Genomic DNA, 20,787 nt, shown 5'->3' with positions numbered 1-20,787 from the left:
GTGCAATTATGGGTGGACAAAGAACTGTCCTGAACCCTATTGGTTTGTGCCGTTAGGAACTTCAATTTTCGCTTCAGAATTTCCTGTCAGGACAAAAAAGTAGGATTAAAACGATTGTCGCAATTCTTTGGGCCAGCCGGAGCGACTTCTGACTCCGAGCGGCTGTCAGCTGACCCACCGTTCAGGGGATCAGAAAGGGTGCGTTCGGAAATTCGCTGTGGAAATCGAACGCACCCAAAGTAATGACAACGTATTTTTCCAACATACCGTTTCGGTTTCGGACCCCTCTGTAGTTTTTACGTTGGATACAAACTGTTCATGGTCGGTATAAACTTTCACAATGTTACAAACTGTCACGTTCTTCGATAATGTCAGATTCGATGGCAGTTTCTGTCTGCATTCCGGGCAGTTCTTCTTCCTTTTGGGTAGTCGATCCAAGTGATCATTTATGCATTTCATACAATAATTGTGCCCGCACATTAAAGTCGCTGGTTCAGTAAAGATCTCCATGCATATAGAACAAGTGATGCATTCTGAGATTGTATCAAGGAGAATTTCATCTAGTGGTGTCGCCATTGTCGATGTAGCCTTTATGTTGACTGCTTAGAAATCGAAAGTAAAATCGGGATTCGCCACCCAATAGCTGAAATGAAAGTATGTTTCCCTTGTGAAACTGGCTGCATGTACCATACATGAAACCAATAAAATGCATTAAAATAGAGATGACTTAATAATTCATATATTCAAATATATTTCACAATCAAAACATCAACTTCTATTCATTCAACATGAAATGTAACTCCCATAAATACTTCAAATGATACGAAATGAGTTAGACATCAATACAGTACACATAAATGACAGTAACAATACAGAAATGCACCACGGATAAGCAGACATGCTAACCCAGAGAAGGCACTACAATGAACATACAAGTTCTGCTCCCATCTCCTAGTACTGTCACTGGGTGCGTTCGTACATTTGCTCTGAGAGCGCCGGAGCGCACACTGGATTCAACGTCATAAAGGGACCAAGTCATTTGATTGGTCAAGAGGCATTCCATGAGTGCTGATCAGATTTCCATAGCAAATTTACGAACGCAGCCACTGGTTTGTACAAGTTCCATGTTCCATGTTCCAAGTTCCAAGTTCCAAGTTCTATGGATAGTGATTTGATTGAACGAGTTCCACCACTGGTCCTCAATAGCTGAACAGCTCTGTTCATTTCTATAGCAGTTTGTAATGAACATGCATCCAATGAAAAGTTCAGTGACCCACACAGTGCACACTGTTCACTCATGTCCTCCTCCTCATGTTGGCCTCAGCTGCAAAAGAACAAAACAAATTCAAACTTTCAGAATGTCTAATTTCATTCAATGACCACTATAAAAATGTAAAGCATTATCATAAGTCACATGGTCTACTGAATATCCCCCTGTTTAGTGCCAAGAGTGAATAAAGTCACCCCAAGTGTCAACACTCTAGAGTGCCATGGGTGACTTTGGCTGCATTCGTAAATTCGCTCTGAGAGCGCCGGAGCGCACACTGGGTTCAACGTCATAAAGAGACCAAGTAATTTGATTGGCCAAGAGGCATTCCATGAGTGCTGATCAGATTTCCAGAACGTATTTACGAACGCAGCCCTTATTCACCGAAAATGCACCAATTATGACGCTTCCGTAATTTTGTAGCCAATCAAAGTGCTGTTGCTAGGTAAACACCACACAAAACACTCTAGGTGGTGAGTGTTCCGGAACTCTTTTGCAGTTGGGTTAAGAGTTAAGATTTAGATTAGATTCAACTTTATTGTCAGTGCAGAGTACAAGTACTAGACAGCGAAATGCAGTTTAGCATCTAACCAGAAGTGCAAGTAGTGATATAAGAACATGATATGATTTCATTGTAATGTATTATGTTGTAATGTGTGTCTGCTGCTTTCTTGGCCAGGTCTCTCTTGTAAAATAGATTTGCAATCTTAATGAGACTTAACCTGGCTAAATAAAGGTTAAACAAAATAAAATAAAATATAAGAACATGACAATGATAGTGATAGGTACAGTATGGTATATACAGTAGTTTAGAGGTATACAGTTATGAGCTATGTACAGTTAAGGTAGCTTTAACATGTACAGGTGTATAGAAGAGGCTATATCAAAGGAGGTAGGTGCAATGTGCAATCATACGCTATGTGCAAAGGTAGTATTGATAAAAGGAACAGGTCAAGTCTTACTGGTGTAGTCCTGTGGCATCATGGGCTGTGAGATGACCCGTCTGAAGGCCTCTATCCACTCCCTCTGCTCCGGCTCCTGCTCACACATGAAGACAAACTGCCTGTCGGGCGTCTCCAAGGTGACGCCGCACCTCCACCTGCCGCCGCGGGACCCCTGGGGTACCTCCCTCACGCTGTAGCCGTCGCTCTCTGTGCCGATGAAGACGGCGCCCAGCTCCATGGCGTCCTGTGGCACACGCACAGGCACAGACACAGACACACAGACACACAGACACAAAGACACAGACACAAAGACACACAGACACAGCCACACAGACACAGACACACAGACACACACACACAGGTCTAGATAATGTTCTTCCACAAGTAACACATATAAACTATAAACCAACACAACTGGATGGTCGATGCTCATGCTGCTGTTTGTCAGGTGGAGATGATAGATGATGTATTCTGCGTTGCCGTTACCAGTGAGGTTTTAAAGTAGAGCAGCTTCCTGTCCATGGAGCTCAGGCTGAACCACCTCTTCTTGAACGGCTCCCATTGCTGAGCAGACACACAAACAGACGGTACAGAATCAGTTGACCAACATACAGACATTTACATTTTACGTTTATGACAATTAGCAGACGCTTTATCCAAAGCGACTTATAACAAGTACATTTTGTCTGAAGTAAGTGAATCATCTATACATCAGTCATCATAAGGAAAAATCTGTGCTAGGACCAGGGGGCCATTGGCAGCCACAATGCTAGAGGAAGGAAGGATTACTTTTCTTTTGTTGTATTCTTTTTTAAAATTATTATTATTATTATTATTATTAACAGATACAAATACACAATAAATGTAATGAAGGACCAACCGTTGGCCCTGTTTTCTCCATGTAGCCCTCTTTCACACTACGTCTGGTTATCAAAGGTATTAGCTGCAGAGACAAAAACATGAATGGGAGACTGGTGGGTTGAAAGGAAGACAGGATCCCTGGTGGCAATGTCTGTAGGTAACACCTACACTTTTCATGCTTGATGGAAACATTTGTTTACTAAAGAATTTACCTCACTATCTCTAATATTAGTGTGGATCTTCTTGAGGTAAGCAAACCGGGTCGCCCGAATTGCGTTGAACCAGGACACGATTGTCTAGGAGAAAAAGAGAGAGAGGGGGGGGGGGGGGGAGGGGTACATTAAACCTGAAGTCGTTGAATATTTAGACGTCTTCATGAGGACGGTTTGCGGGAGGCATCGCCTCTGGTTCTGACCTGGGCGTTGTCATGGTAAACAAAGAGGTTCCTGGTCCGCTCCTTGTGCAGGTAGGAGATCTGGAGGCCGTGGGCGTGGCCTATCTTCTCCGGTTGGAACACGGCGTTGAGGTCTTTCATACAGATCACAGCTTTGGGCCCCTTGGACTGCTGGGGGGTCAGTAATACGTAACACGTTAGTTATTTGTTTTGTAGGGTAGCCCCTATTTTTCATTGTATTAGTGTTAAATGACCCCACCCATGGCTGTTCTAGTGTTAAATGACCCCACCCATGGCTGTTCTAGTGTTAAATGACCCCACCCATGGCTGTTCTAGTGTTAAATGACCCCACCCATGGCTGTTCTAGTGTTAAATGACCCCACCCATGGCTGTTCTAGTGTCAAGAGGTGCTACTCACGTCCTCCTTAGTAAAGTAGCTGAGGCTGAAGTCGCTGACAGAGAGCAGAAACCTCCTCTTCAGGAACTGCTTGTTGTCTTTCCCCTTCTTCCACAGAGTGCCTTCATGAATACCTTGGTGGAGCAAATCAATATAAATAATTGATTTAGTAGGGATCCTTTGGCCTCCTTCATACTCCGTAAAGAGCATATTTGTGCCACGTTTGCAAAATTATAAATTGCTTTGCTGTGTGTAATGGCTTCTTGGTACAGATATTCTGTATTTACAATACCTGTGCTATAAGCTTGTTGAAGGATGTTGTTCTCTCCGGTGAATTCTCTCCTCTCGTACTTAGCACGTATCCACTGGTCCTTCAGAACACTGGGTGAGGTAAGGCATCAGCACAAATGTGGGATTCTTTTCAACAAACAAACTATTGGTCTGGTTTGGTTTCTAGGACAGAGATTAAGCCTTGTTCTAGTCGCGTAACAGCATCTTTAATGGATTTAATCTTTGTCCGGGAAACCACCCCTTGTGCTTAATACGGTATAACAATTCACCTGTTGATTAGAACTTTATTGTATCTTAGTCTTTTGTATATCCTGTTTCCCTATTGTCTTGTTACCCTTCCCCCAGGGACTACAGATGAAAATGAACTCTGAGCTATATCTGGCACAATATATGTATTGTGCATTGTCCCAGTCAAATAAATTAAACTAACCTGTGATACATTTACACAATTATCAAAGTGTCAATATCTGTCAACTCAATCAATTGTAATCAAATGCGATGCATTTCTTCCTCTAAAAGACTACACCTCCCACACACACAGCTCTTCCTCTGAATGAAATATGAGTCAACAGTTCCACAAAACAGTTAAGTGAATGGAGGTGTGGATGGAGGGATGGAGGGATGGAGGGATTAAGGTGTTCACACTCACACACAGTCGTGCTGCTGTGGCCGGTAGTAATAAGACGGGATGCTCTTCTCAAAGACGGCCTTCGCTGCAGCGTTCCCTCTGGCCTTCATGAACTGCAATGAGAAAAAAAGGTGATATTGTAATAACATTGTAATAACAGCAATAGTGAACCTTTTCATTTATAACTTTCATTTATTCATTTAAACAGGAAGTCTCTTGAGATTCGAAATCTCTATTTGCGAGAGAGACCTGACTCTCTCTCTATATATCTCATCTGTTTAAAGACCAGGAGTTAAATCGTTAATGTTGCAAAGCCACTTCATAAGATACCAGCCATGCACTCTCTGTCACAGGAACAACACACACACCTCCACTAAGGCATCATCCCAGAAGTCCAAGCGTAAGGACTTTATCCGGCTGATCGCAGGCAAATCTCGATGGACCCCCGAACAGTTCACACAGACAAAGATGCCAAGTTTGTAGGAGGCCCAGTCTGGTTCTGTGAACAACAGAGATATCGATGTGTGTGTGAGTCATAAACATTAATGGTTACCCTCGCATGCCTGTACAATTGGCAGGCTGAACTACAAAGTCAATAGCAGAGTTGTGTGTCCAATATATTTTTTAACTGTTTACATCCAGGTCACGGTCAAGGGGAGACAATAACCCACACGGTCAAGGTCAGACAATAGCCCACACAGGTATAACTGACTTTGCACGTCACACATTGATTTACCGTCCTTAGGTCTGCAGGTGAACTGCAGAGTTACTGGGAATGAGGAACCTATAAAGGAGTCAATGACTGAATGAACTTGCCTGAACTTCCCCTATATCATATAGGCTATTATGTTCTTTATGTTATTGCCTTTAAATGAGTAAATCATTATTATGATTATATAATGATTAAATCACTTTGAGCTGCAACGTTTGCAGGAACAGTGCTATACAAATAAAAGTTGTTATTATTATTATTATTATTATTATTATTATTATTTAAAAACGTGTCTAGGGTTATACAACTTTAGTTTGACAGTGCCTTATGAATACAAATAAAACTCACGTGCCCAGCTACCATTCTGTTCTCCACATTGTACAAAGAACAGACTATCACACTTCAAATAGACTTGAAAAGGGATACAAAATAATAATAATAATAATAATAATAATAATAATAATAATAATAAACTATTAGGGTCCCTCAAACTCTTATATCATAAAAGCCTAAGCACAACAGCAATCATCGTAAATAATGTAACATCGGATCATATTACTTACTGTAGGATTACCGCCTAATCAAGCTCTCAGTACAAGACAATGCCTTACTGTTCTATTCACTAGACTCACCAGGGGCTCCGCAGTCTGCACAACAGTCGTCTTTCACCATATCAAGCAGGATTTTCTTATTCCTCTCCCGATTAGCCATAAGTAAACTAACTAACAATTTATTTGCGTCCCTCAGTCAAGTCCCAACGAACGACTTTCTGTATTTCCATGATTATTATTATTTTTAAATCTCAAAATAATATAGGTTCTATTCCATAACAGGTGAGCCTTTCTCCCCACGTAGCTGCGCTTGACCGTATGAATGCCCCCGACGTTTCCTCTTACTGGAACAGCAACGTGAAGTTTATTGTTCTGCCCACAAACACATACTCTCAAATAACAAAGAGTTAGGAAGTGAGACAGGCGTAACCAAATTATACTAAGTTTAGGCATTTAGGTCATTAAGACACATTTCTGGGAGAAAGAATGACGTGCATAGACTGTTTCTTAAGTTCAGCCTACAAAACCCCCCATTAAACCTAAAATGTATGATACGTGTTGCTGTTTCAATAAAATATATAGATTTGACCTTTGGATTGCCTAATTAAATCTGGGTCTATATAGAGAGTTGCGTGAATCAGACCGTAGAGGAAAATGTAAACTGTTATAAATAGCACAAATTACGATTACAAAATCAACACTCTGTTCAGATATTCTAATTATGATTATAGTGCTGAAGGGTGGTGCAACACTTTGGTAGTGGTATGTCGCTGTCAGGATGGATTATGGATAATAGCGGAATGAACGTGCCCCGGAACCAAGATGATACGGTCCTTGTTTCTATATCGTTCGAATAACACCGGTGAACAACTAAAGGACAAAGTTATCCCAACCTTCTGTATGTAATTATTAATATGAAGTACATATAAAGCTGATCTACAATGTGGGTTGCGAGGCGATTCCTGTCTTATGTCGCCCGGAGAGGTATACTTTATTTTGTGTAATAATAAATGTCATCTTGTCGTAACCCAGTAACTGACAGCTAAATGGTGTCATGTGCCTAGATGTATGTGGTGATGATGAATGCGTTCGTTAATTCGCTCTGGAACTCTGATCAGCACTCATGAAATGCCTCTTGTCCAATCAAATGACTTGGTCGCTTTAGGACGTTGAACCCAGTGTGCGCTCCGGCGCTCTCAGAGCGAATTTACGAACGCAGCCGAGGTTTTGCATTTTTGCTGTTACTCCACAACCTCACGTCAATACTGTGTCTGTGCAGGGCAATATGGCCTATTCTACCGGCCCCAAGGCTCTCTGCCCGAGCTGGAGCTCCGGTACCTCCAGTGTACGTGCTGCTGGCGGAGTCGCATCCCCGTGGCTGGCTTCGACACACTGAACGCCGCCCTCACACCCACACCCACCCTCACACCCACACCCGCACTCTGCACAGACGACGACCACAGCAAGTCCCTGGACGCCTACTACACCCCGGAGCAGCGCGCTGTCATCCTGCAGCTCCTCAACAACGCGCCCGAGTCGGAGCTGGCCGGCGTGAAGCTCCTGCGAGGTCGCAAGTCCGTGAACATTGTCGAGTACAGGACTAGAAACGGCCCGTTCAGAAGCCTGGAGAGCGTCGTCAACGTGCCGCTCCTGAAACACAAGAGCGCCGTCATCGTCTTCAACTCCATCCTCAGCCCGCCGAAGAAGAAGAAAGTGAAGGTGCAGCTCGCCAAGTTTATCAGACCCGAGGTCGACAGGGCCTGGCTGGAGGTGAGATGAATGAATGAATGAATGAATGAATGTAGTAGATTACCAAGTAGTATAATAATGGTAAAGACGCCAGTGTTATTCATTCAACAAATAACCATATGAACCAACCTGTCTTTCAGGAAGCCAATTCCATAGTGTCCATCGTGTGTGGGACCAATAAAATAGCCTGGGCTCACGTGGACCGAGCCATGGCTGTGACTGAATGGCATCAGGAGGAATGCCACAACTTCATGAAGGGAACATACATGGCCTCAACCTACTTGGATGATGTAAGGATGATTGATTGATTGATTTGATTGATTGGTTGACTTGTTGTAAGTCGCTTTGGATAAAGGCGTCTGCCGTATGTCAAAAAGTGTAATGTAAACGATGGATGATTATGATGCATTCTTCTACACAACTAGTCATTCCCTGACTACAAACCTAACCTAGTTTGTACATCAAATCCCCTTTCTCTATGATATCCAAGTAACTAGTTGTACTGTACCTAATCGTTAATCAAGTGCTTTCATCATACCAGCGTCATGTCCAGGGGGGGTGTACTTGTACATCAAGCCGCCTCACGCCTCCGGAAACAGGAGATAGTCTCCTGCCCCCTAAGGTCCGTTAGGCTCGAGAACCATCGGTTTCTCAAGGCTTGCTTACTTACTTACGTTCTTTCACCCCCAGATCTCCTTCGTGGTGTCTCAGCTCCCGACGGCCGACTTCTACGTGGTGGAGAAGTCGTCCATCTCCCTGCAGAACACCACCCTGTACCCGGTGATGGCCCACATGCGGACGGTGGAGGCCATGCTCTTCGCCCTCCTGGAGCCCCGGTACGCCCAGCCGGCCGCGGCCACCACCACCCCGCCCCGGGTGCTCAACATGATGAGGACGGCGGTGGGCCGCCATTTCGGCCTCATGGTGGGCGAGGCGCGCACCAGCGGGGCCCAGGCGGTCCGCCAGATGATGACGGAGTCTGTGACGCAGAAGGTCCCCCGGGTGACGTTCCCTCACGACCTGCTGGTCAAGTACAGGAACTCTTTCCAGATGGGGCGGAGCCGGGGGGAGGAGATGTGCGACGCCCTGCTGCAGGCCGTGGCGTTCTACGAGCTGCTCAGCGAATCCAGATGATGTTACACTCCGAGGTCGTCCGAGTGAGAAGACTTGTGAGACTTATGCCACGGCAGAGGGACCAGGGGGGGTATCCCATCGACGTCGGTTAAAGGAAAATCCAGGTTTATTTTTGATAAGTTTCGCAAGACGTGAAAAAAATCGGGGTTTATTTTTGATATGTCTTGGGAGATTGATCAAAAATAAGCCTGGGTTTTCCTTTAGTGATGTTGATGGAATACCCCCCAGACATCGGTGGACTAATCTAGGGTATGGCTTTTGACCGGTGACCTGGTGGTGGGAAAGGAGGAGGAGGGGGGTGAGAGGTCACCAAAAACAGGGTGTCTTGTGGTGGCTTGATGGGAGTTATGGATGGTAGTTGATATCAGTGTTTCCCCACAGGATTCTATGAGACTGTGGCGGGTGGACCACCCATTAAAAAGAAAAGAAAAAAGGTCCAGGTTGGGGGGGATAAAAATACTTACTGTTCTTACTGAGACTATGGCAGGACAAATTAGACTACGGCAGCCCGCCACAGTCTCGTCTGTGTATGGGTATTTTTGTGACCAATGATGTGAAAAGCACTGAACCAACCAATGAAAAAAGACAAATGTTTTTCTCACTTTCGCATGAATAGGACTCACGAAGACTGAAATGTGACATACTGTACAGTCTGACTACTCGTCACAGAATGCAACGTTCTGCCTGTTTCTGTATGGACACATGTTCACTACACACCTTCAAACCATGAAATACCTCTCTCTGATTTTACACAGCACCTGTCTGACAGAACCTGAGTTGAATAAAAGTCATCAAATGCGTGTTTTTATTTACATTTCATTCAGGGGTTATACTTAAACATACATATGTAATACATACAAAGTGACATAACAGTTGGATATCAACTTTGAATGCATATATAAAATATATCAAACTTAACATTCATCAGTGTAGCAACATTTCGTAAGAATGAGTGCACAGCACAATATAAATATACAGTCAGTTTAAGTCACAGCCTGACAATTACCAATGGCCCAAGGCATTAGCATAGATGACCTTTTCCTGCTATGACTGGTGGATACTGGATAGATGATTCACTTACTTTAGTCAAATGTATTTGTTGTCAGTCGCTTTGCATAAAGGCGTCTGCTAAAATGCAAAGGATTTACATATTTGAGGAGTGTGATACATCAATTTATGAAGCCCTTTTGGTCAACAGAAGACAGGTCAGAGACCCCTGACTGGCTGAGGAGGTGGTTATGGGAAGGTTCCTGAGAGCAGGTGGTTATGGGAAGGTTCCTGAGAGCAGGTGGACAGTAGACTTCAGGAGACCCAGGTGAATACTGCTGAGGTAATGGGGAACCCTAGGAGAGACACACAGAATAACATAAGAACCCTCAAACAATAGTTCAGGTGGGTATATCATCAACATCGCTGAAGGAAAACCCAGGCTTATTTTGATAAGTTTCAAGACTTATCCATGTCATCCCTCTTCTCTCTCACCCATCCTTACTGTAAATCTCTACTGTCTCTGTCCCAGTAAAGCAGAAATGCCCTAAAAACATTTAAAGACAAAACAAAAAACAGGGTTCCCACACCTTCTGAAACATCAAATTCAAGCACCTTTCAAGGACTCAATTCCCTCAAATTCAAGGACCCAACACGGCATTGTTTGAGACAGATCTAGATGAGAATTTATATATAATAGGAACTATCCGCTCACAGACAACAATTAAAAAGAGAGAGAGGGGAATTCAAGCACTTTCAATGACCCGTGTCTATTCTCAAAAACGTTTAAGACCTTGATTTCTTTTTCTCAAATTCACAAACTTTCAAGTATTTCAAGGACCCGTGGGAACCCTGAAGGAACATGTAGAGGTCTCACCTGGGCCGGTCCTGCCCCTGGGCCCTCTCAGAGCGGCAGACGGAGCGCAGGGCTGCCAGGTAGTCCATGGTGACGGCCCGCCTGCTGCCCAGGGTGCAGAAGGCTCTGCTGGACAGGACGGCCCTGCTGGTCTCATACCTCCTCTGGACCACACTGGGAATAGTTAACATAGAAAGTGGTATTTACACACTATAGATAGATAGATAGATAGATAGATAGATAGATAGATAGATAGATAGACAGATATATAGATAGAGAGAGAGAGAGAGAGAGAGATAGATAGATAGATAGATAATCTGACTGTATGACTATATTGTGATTAACAGTGAACAGAGAGAGGAGCGAGATGAGGCAATCTGAGAATGTTTTGGTAACAGATAAAAGTGCATCAGCATACAGTCCCAAGACACCAACACATATTTTCCACATTAGTAGAGTGTGTGTCAGTTAGACTGTAATCCTCAGTTTAGTGGTGTTAGTGAAGTAAGCACAAGTAAGTCAGACAATCTAACTGTAAATCCAGGAGAATGTCCTCACCTTGGTTCACATGGAGCGGTCTGACTGAAGCTGAATGTGCGCGGAGCTCCAGGGAGTTTGTGTTCCTCCTCCGCCGCCCTCTCGCTCTCCTCCTTCTCCCCAGGCCCCTGCCCTGTCCCCTGGGCTCCAGTCCTCCCTCGAGACACCCTCCTGCGGTACTTCTGGAAGCCCATGACCTCTAGAGCTGCCTGGATCTCCAACGACCTCTCCCTCTCCCTCCACCCCCAACTACAACCTCCACCCACCTCCTCCTCTTCTCTCAATTCGTTCAGCAGTCCGTCCTTTAAACCCGTCCCCGTCCAGACAAACTCCCCAGGCCTCCAAGGCCCAGACGACCGCTGGAGGTCCTGGACAGGCGTACAAACGTCCATAAAAGACATGAGTTCTACGAAGTCTGTCAGAGCGACTAAAGACTGGGACTTAGACCCAACTGCCTTTTTCTCTGTCTGAGACCTGTCATCTTTAGCACCCGAGGCCATGGAAGGAGTCCCCGTCGGTAGCAGTGGCGCTGCGTGAGATTTGAGTATCTCATCTTCTCCGTGAGCTGGTCTGGAGCCAGGTGGAACCGGAATACGTTTCCTTCTCCTCAACCTCGAGGCGGTCCTGGCTGGGCCGCTGTGACCCAGAAGCTCTGGGACCCGGGGGTCGGTGTCGCCAGGGGGGGTGGGTTCACTCCTAACCCCCGGGGGAGGTACTTCTTCTGGGCAGGGGGCTGGGGTGTCCGGGGGTGGGGGCGGTAGTGGGAGGAGGAGCTCCAGGTTTGAGTAGAGCAACGGTATGCCCCTCCTCCAGCTCTCTGTTAGGACCTCGGTTACTGTGGTGACCTCTGGTTCAGCCCAGGACTGGCACTGTGGAAATGAACACCGGTTTATATGATCCTTCATGTCTAGGTCTTCATGTGTATGAATTCACACTGCTTTGCCTGGCATAATCGGCCCTCGTGGGAACAATAAAGTTTGATTGAATTAGTGGTCAGGAGTGGTCCAGTGGTCTAGCACCACGGCCTGGGGTGGTCCAGTTATTTACATATTCAGGGCTTAAAGTGGGAACAAATCCTGTGCCTGAAACTTTTTCTTGGGAAGGGGGGTCACAGTTTGAGATATTGGGAGAGCGGGTACAGAAGACAGCTTCTTGTCTCAATGTTTAAATGCATTAATACTATTTTATAGTCAATACAAAATATATGTCTCAATATTAAAATGCATTAATACTTTAAATGAATGTGCAACAATACTATGTGCAATATGACAACCCTTGTGTACATAAGGTTCAGATATAGGAAAAGTTAGGATATTTATAGCATAGCATAGAGTACAGCACAGTGTTTTATTGTATAGTATAGTAGTATAGTAGATAGTGTACATAGCCTTTATTTATGTAAACCAGCTCTTTTCCCTTTTTTATTTTACCCTTGGCCCTCGTGTTTTTAGTCTTTTTCCAAGCACCAGGGGAGCCCCCCCTCCTAAATGTTGTTGTATGGTACCTGTACTGTATTACAGTTTTTCTCAATTGCTAAAACACATTTCACAAAACTTTCCTCCATTTCCCCAAAACTCTAAACACAACACACTTTTCTAAAGCTACATAAGCAAAACCACACCTTCTCTCTTCAAAACTCAAACTCAAACCCTACCCCTAATCCTAACCCTAACCTTACTGTAACCCTAGCACCTAACCCTAACCCTAGTTTTCCCACATGTATGATAGTCATGCATAAAAATAAATCTGCGCTCCCTGTCTAACGTTATATCTAACATTACATATTTTACATTACAGTAAGGCTGATTTTGCATGATAGTCATGCATTTTTAGATATCTATTTCCCCCCTTTAAATGGCATATGATGTCCGAAATTTTACTAAAGTTCAGCCGCGAAGTTGTTGCACTGTTGTCCTATCGAGTTTTATGTAAATAAAGGTTTGAAAAATGTTACCGTATTCCCACATGTACCGTAACATGTACAATACTGTACTGTATCACAACTCAATGCAAACACTACAGAGGATCCATTACACACAACAATACTCACTGAAAACAATGTTCAGGGTGTGATGTTTTTTTATTCATTTATGGAACTATACCACACACACACACACACACACACACACACACACACACACACACACACACACACCACAATCATTTGCAACAAGTGTCTTAAATTTTGAGTCGTTATGTTTAATGAATGAAGCCAGGTGTGTTCATTGTGTTAAAATTTTGCTGACTGTGGCAAGCATTTTGCATCACATGAGCTTTAATTTGAGAATTTGACATTTTGAGCAGAGTTTTTTGCAACTTGTGTTTTAGCAAGACAAAATGTGTTTAGATTTATGAGAAAAGGAGGATTGTGTTTTGTGAATTGTGTCTTCATGTGAAATGTGTTTATGGTTTTGGCAAATGGGAGCTAGTTTTATTAAATGTGTTTAGAGAACTGGTCATTTGGTTTAGAGAATTGGCTTTTGTGTTTTAGCAATTGGGAAAAACTGTAATGACAATAAAGACCATTCATTCATTCATTCATTCATAATACTGTTTTATACTTAATAAAAAATAAATAAAATTAGATGTCTTTAAAAGGCCAAACTGATTGCATCACTTATTAAGCCACTATCACTATAACAACAATACAGAATAAAATATATACATGTCTTTAAAAGAACAAACTGATTACTTATTAAGCCACTATCACTTATATTCTCCTTCTTGGCACCACGTCCCATAAGGCTTCCCGTCACTACTCAGGGTTTTTCCTGGCTCAAAATGAGGCGGAGGTGGTACCAGTGGTGTTTGACATCGGGGGGGACCCATGAAGCAGGGCTGTCTGGGGGTCCTTAAACGAGCATCAAACACTTAATTTCTTGCATTCTGGTGAATTGATATGCACCAATTTGTGCCCTTTCGCCATCAATTTATGGTGGAAATGTCATTATATATGTAAAGGAAAAAACAATATTCAGGCACCAGATGGCCATTCAAAATATAATGTAATATAATGCAATATAAGGCTCTCAGGCATTCTGTACTTTCAAATATGTATTCTCCTTGAGCAGTCAACATCAACTATCAGCTGTTTCGCTAGCAAACACGAAAGCTAAGTTATTTGTGAAACAGCGCCCCCGCCACCACGTCGGCGCAATGCCGCAATTGCAGTTTTTTTGTTTTGTTTTTATTCTCCCGCGCCGGAAATCCGGCACTGTGCCGGAGTACTTTAAGCCCTGCATATTAGTGAGTTATGCACATCCCTAGTGGAAATTAATAGTCATTCTGTTCACATCTGAACAAAAGCATCCTACGGCTATAAGATCAGATTAGATTAAACTGTATTGTCATTGCAGAGTACCTCTAGAACGTTCCGCAGGTCTCGGATGGGTCCGGAGCACAGGAGCCCCAGCATGCTGGGAGTGCAGCCCTCCTCACAGGGTGGAAGGTGGGGGGGTAGCCCCTCACATACGGGCTTGTATCCAGTAACAGCCACACCCAAGGCTGTGGAGGCACACCAACATTATAAATGCTCTGACTGAACTTATGTCTTGTACTGTATAAGATTAGATTAAGTAAGTAAGTAAGTAGCCTTGAGAACCGATGGTTCTTGAGCCTAATGACCCATAGGGGGAAGGAGCCTCTCCCATGTTTCCGTAGCGTGAGGCAGCTTGATGTACAAGTACACCCCCTGGACATGACGCTGGTATGTCGCGTATGTGGTATGTTTTATTAGATTAGATTAGATTCGACTTTATTGTCATTGCAGAGTACAATTACCAGACAACGAAATGCAGTTTAGCATCTAACCAGAAGTGCAAATAGTGATATAATAAGAACATGATATAAAACATGACAATGATAGTGAACGACAGTGAATGATAGTATCTGATGAAACAGCTCCTGGTCTTACAGTATACATATGATGTCACTGCAACAGCTAAATCTCTTGAGGTTTACACACACACACACACACACACACACACCAGCGGGGTCCTGAAGCAGGGCTGCCCGCTGAGGTGCCCGTCTGCCTCCGCTGCGGACCCAGAGCTGCAGCTGCAGCAGGGTGCGTCTGAGGTCCCCCTGGGTCAGGCTCAGCAGAGCGGTGATGTCATCAGGGTCCGTCCTCACGTTCTCAGCCAGACACAGCAGCCGCAGGTAACTGCACACATTCACCTGGGAGCCCACCACACACCACACACACATTACAACTACACACCTTCACCTGGGACCCCACCACACACCACACACACATTACAACTACACACCTTCACCTGGGACCCCACCACACACCACACACACATTACAACTGTACACCTTTACCTGGGACCCCACCACACACCACACACACATTACAACTACACACATTCACCTGGGAGCCCACCACACACCACACACACATTACAACTACACACCTTTACCTGGGAGCCCACCACACACCACACACACATTACAACTGTACACCTTTACCTGGGAGTCCACACACATTACAACTACACACCTTTACCTGGGAGCCCACCACACACCACACACATTACAACTACACACCTTTACCTGGGAGCCCACCACACACACATTACAACTACACACCTGTACCTGGGAGCCCACCACACACCACACACACATTACAACTACACACCTTTACCTGGGAGCCCACCACACACCACACACACATTACAACTACACACCTTTACCTGGGAGCCCACCACACACCACACACACATTACAACTATACACCTTTACCTGGGAGCCCACCACACACCACACACCACACACATTACAACTACACACCTTTACCTGGGAGCCCACCACACACCACACACACATTACACTTTAGCTTATGATATGTGCCAGGTAGGCAGGTGGTGAAAGGGGGAACGAGTCGGCCAGTTCAGACCAAAGATCCGCGACGAGACGAGACCGTTTTAGAACGTCGCAGGGAAAAACTCGGCAACCACTAGAACTTGATGTTCTAAAACTGGGCAGTTCAGACCCAAAGATTGAAGATGAAAGATAATTCACACCGCTGCAACTAGAAGCTGGACGTTCTGAAACGGATCTTTGGTCTGAACTGGTTATTCAACTGTGAGGGGATAGAACGTCACCGAGATGTTTGACTTACCATCGAGGGCGTTTTAAAAACGATCTCTTCAAAGTTGCCGCCAAACCTTGCGCTGAACGAAGGATCTGAAGACCCATAAAATGTATTATTAGTGATTATCGTGCGATTCATCTTGAAACAAATCATTTTAAATATGGATGATTCTTAAAGCTATGATTCACTTCAGGTCATGAGCTCACCATTAGTGGTCAGGACCACGGGTCTCTTGGTTGTGGTCATGAAAGTCTTGATCGCAGACAGAAATCCCACATCATCATCGAATATGACATCAACCTGAGAGAGTGAGTGTGAGAGTGAAAGAGAGAGAGAGAGATGGGGGAGAGAGAAGAGAGAGAGAGAGAGAGAGAGAGACAGGGGAGAGAGAAGAGAGAGACAGAGAGAGGGAGAGAGAGACAGAGAGAGAGAGATAGAGAGAGAGACAGGGGAGAGAGAAGAGAGAGAGAGAGACAGGGGAGAGAGAAGAGAGAGAGAGAGGAGGGGGGGTTTAGAGCAAAGCCCTCAGTCACTTCATCAAAACTAGGGACCTCATTTGTTAGTCACAGACTCTATGTACAAAACACATCTCTTATCTGTACGACGTACGTATTCTGCCGGGCCATCGTCTGCTAGGCCCAGGCAGCCACTTGTAAAGGTGAGGGAAGTGGCCTTTGTGAGTTTTACCTCCTCAAATAAAATGAGTGACGTCGCAGTCCTTTTACTCTGTCCTACTGTTGTTGGTCCTTCATTGTCAGGTGACGGGTTACTGGGCGACTCTGGGGACATGGTGTCTGTCCCTTCAACGGCCACGGTCTTGAGAGAGCTGACTGTAGGTAGAAAACATCATCAAGTGGTTAAGAAATAAGAAAACAAGATGAATAGCATCCATACAACTATGTTTAGAATGTCTCCGTGAAGTGTCACTGTCCTCTACTTTCAAAGTGGCTGTCTTAACTGTTTGGTGGGCGGCCATCTTGGTTTTCAGGTGCTGTAGGCGGACGGCCGAGGCTCTCTGCTTTACTGTTCATCTTGAAGAAGTTGGCCAGAGTCACGGAGGCTACGCTCCCACCTCTCCTACGGCCCGAGGGACAGGGCTGAGGGCCCTTCCTGGACGATGAGACCACCTTCTTGGGCGATGAGACCACTTTCCTGGGAGAGGCCGTTTTTCCTTCATTAGGGGGGTAGATATGCTTCAGTTCAATCCCAATGCAACTTTATTAATAAAGGTTAACAACACACATTCTCCATTGGGGAAATGTTCTCCACATACCTTAATATGCCGGTTTTACAGACTTAAAACTAATCCTCCATCTTCAATGGAGATTTTACAGTGAAAGTAGTGTGATTTAGTCCAGAAAGAAAGTTTTAAAATAATAATAAACAAAAGGCCTTCCGGGGGGCGCTTAGTGGTGTATCACACAAATGCGCATACCGTCCATTGACATATCCTAGAATGTCATCCCTCCTCTCTCTCTCTCTATCTCTCTCTCTCTCTCTCTCTCTCTCTCTCTCTCTCTCTCTCTCTACCATCCTTCCTGTCAATCTCTCTATCCCAATAAAGCAGAAATGCCCTAAAAACATATATTTAAAAAAGAAGAAGTGAGGCTTGTTTACCAGGTAGTGTGTCTGACCGAGCCGAGGCGGCGGTGCTGTTGAAGCTACTGAGGTAGGACGGCCTGAGGGGGGCGTGTCCCTGCGTCTCCACCTGGTGTGATTGGGTGGCTTCCTTCAGCTGAGACAGGACATGGCGGCCACACCGCTGGGAAGACGCGTTCACCTCGAATACCTGGAAGAGGCAGAGGAACACAGGGCTCAAGACAGGGCAGTCCCATGTAGCATAACGCAACCTGACTGGGATCGAACACGCCTTCAGCTCCAAACCACCTCTGATACACAAACACACTGACATTGTTGGCTTTTTAACAGACGCTTTTATCCAAAGCGACTTACAACAAGTAGGCCTACATTTGTCTTAAGTAAGTGAATCATCTATACATCAGTCATCACAAGAAAAACGAATCTATGCTAACGATATGAACAAGGGATCTGAACATTATTGATTATTGTGTGATTCAACTTGACTGAATGAATACAACCACTCCTATTTATTGTGACTGTCTTACCTAAGCCACCACCTACATACTGTACATTCAACACCAGAGTAAGAGGACTGTCTCCAGGTACCATAACACAAGGCATGTTGTTGTCATGGTGATTACAAGTCGGCATAAGAGGTGTCCCAGTCACACCAGTCATCCATTTTGTGTGTATATTTCCCTTGCCTTAAATGTATATAATTCAATAACTATATTATCATCTATTTATTTTTTTCTAGATATCTTTTTATATGTACCCTCAATGAAGCCCCTTCCCCCTCCAGCAAAAAATCGTTCTCACACGGCTGTACTTGTATAACCAGAGTGACAAATAAACACGCTGTATCCTGTACCTTGAAGCCCAGCTCCTGGGCGCAGGCATACACAGAGGCAGTCTTTCCCACCCCCAGGGGTCCTGTGATCAACATGGTGTTACACAGATCTTCTTCCCCCTCCTCTTCCTCCACAGCTTCTCCCTGGAAGTCACCGCAGTCCCACAAGTCTGCACAGACAAGCTCCAGGTCAGGTCAGGTGACACTCAGGGTGATGCAATGCTACTTAGATGATAATCCAACTGTCATTAGCTACTATATATTAGAAAATATGATATATATTTCTGGCTTTGGCGACCACACACACACACACACACACACACACACACACACACACAGACACACACACACACAGACACAGACACAGACACACACACACACACACACACACACACACACACACACACATTATAGCATGGCCCACTTCTTTGTGTAGAATATCAATCTGTGGATTAATTTATATTGTTTATTTCCTCCATTTCTCCAAGACTGTTTGAAAAAAATATTTTACCATTGCTATTGTCCTCTTTCTTTTCCTCTTTCTTCTTTTCCCGCTCTTTTCTCCTCTCCTCACAATCAGCTCGCAGTTTCCACTTCTTCAGCCAACTACACACCAAAATGATTTCCATTATGCATCATCACAAAGGCATGTGCATGTACCGGTGTTCTGTGTTGTTTCCTGAATGTCTGCTGTGTCTAAGGAGGATTTCGCTGCAAAGCCAATTTCTCCACTGGGGGAAAATAAAGATATCTAGCTATCAGGGGTAGGATTTAGGGTTAGTTATAACTCACCATGGGTAGGATGTAGGGTTAGCTATAACTCACCAGGGGTAGGATGTAGGGTTAGCTATAACTCACCAGTGTAACTTCTTCAAAGGGGCAGAGTTACCGATCACCTCAGCAGAGTGGCGGGGGCAGTACTTGTCAGTCCACTGCACATCCTCACTGCTGTGATCTGGCAACACAACAAAGGTAAACCATACAAAGGTAAATGACATGACATCCCAAATAATGATATCCATATGAAGAGCTATAGCTGCTATAGTAGATTAGATTAGATTACTGGTAGATTAGATTCACTTTATTGTCATTACACATAGTACCGGACAATGCAACAAAATTATTGTGCGTCTAATCAGAAGTGCAACAAATAGCAATTATATTGCAGTGATAAGTAGCAGATAAGTTATCAGTAGTGATAAGTGGTCAGTACCTCTGCATTCTAATGATCTGGGAGACGTCGAGACAAATTCAACAGAAAAACAAGAAACAGAGAATCAAAACTGCTCTTTGTGAATGAATGAATGAATGAATGAATACATGAGTGAATTCATCTTTATTTCTGCATCTAGTCACTTCATGTGACTCCTCCGTTAGGATCATCTATAACTGATCTGTCCCTGCCGGCATTTTAACATTTATTCACGGGTGGATCAACGTCGTGGAGCAAAGATGAACCACACAAGGAAATGTAGCATTAAACCTTTGTTTCTGTGTTTTTTCAGTGATAAACAACAACTGACATTAATATTTCAAACACATTTCAACCTTGAAGGTCAGTCACGTGCCGGTTGGGGTATTTGGTAAGACGGTTACCTCTCCTGAGACAGCTTTGTGGTCGACGGTCCTCAGCAGTGGATTCTGATTGGTCGGTCAGGCTGGGCCTCGGTTCAGAACCTACACACGCTCCTGCCGGACCTCCACCCCCCCTCTGCTGCTGTTCCTGCTGCTGCTGCTTGAGTCTGTGTGTCAGACTCAGCCTGCTTCCTCTGGGTCGGCCCCCGGTTGGAGGGCGAGTGGGCCCCCTCTGCCCCCCTGGCTCTGAAGGGCGAGTGGGCCCCCACCGCCCCCCTGGCTCTGAAGGGGGGGTGCGTTGCCCAGTCGAAGTGGCTTCCCCTGCCCCCAAACTGGACCTCGGACGCTTCAGAACCTTCTCACAACAACCCTCTCTCT

At 44.6% G+C, this 20,787-nt stretch overlaps 2 protein-coding genes across 2 annotated transcripts; one reads left to right on the top strand and one right to left on the bottom strand.

The window, feature by feature from the left end:
* Positions 1-594: 594 nt before the first annotated feature.
* On the bottom strand, positions 595-6,301 carry LOC308149614 (arf-GAP with dual PH domain-containing protein 2-like). The gene is made up of 11 exons (XM_080522485.1): positions 6,127-6,301; positions 5,151-5,281; positions 4,804-4,895; positions 4,156-4,244; positions 3,885-3,997; positions 3,488-3,637; positions 3,285-3,368; positions 3,092-3,154; positions 2,698-2,775; positions 2,230-2,455; positions 595-1,324 (listed from the first exon to the last, which is right to left on the bottom strand). Exons 1-11 carry the CDS (start codon positions 6,203-6,205, stop codon positions 1,296-1,298), a joined length of 1,134 nt encoding a protein of 377 aa, XP_080378611.1. The 5' UTR covers positions 6,206-6,301; the 3' UTR covers positions 595-1,295.
* A 614-nt stretch (positions 6,302-6,915) lies between these two features.
* On the top strand, positions 6,916-9,091 carry tefm (transcription elongation factor, mitochondrial). Its single transcript, XM_080524162.1, has 4 exons — positions 6,916-7,029; positions 7,325-7,815; positions 7,935-8,084; positions 8,485-9,091. The coding sequence occupies exons 1-4, from the start codon at positions 6,987-6,989 to the stop codon at positions 8,926-8,928; spliced, it is 1,128 nt and encodes a 375-aa protein (XP_080380288.1). The 5' UTR covers positions 6,916-6,986; the 3' UTR covers positions 8,929-9,091.
* Positions 9,092-20,787: the final 11,696 nt, after the last annotated feature.

Source organism: Nansenia antarctica, assembly GCF_963989245.1.
Source record: "Nansenia antarctica genome assembly, chromosome: 2".
Lineage (NCBI taxonomy): Eukaryota > Metazoa > Chordata > Actinopteri > Argentiniformes > Microstomatidae > Nansenia > Nansenia antarctica.
This window is presented reverse-complemented; position numbering and strand designations above follow the sequence as displayed.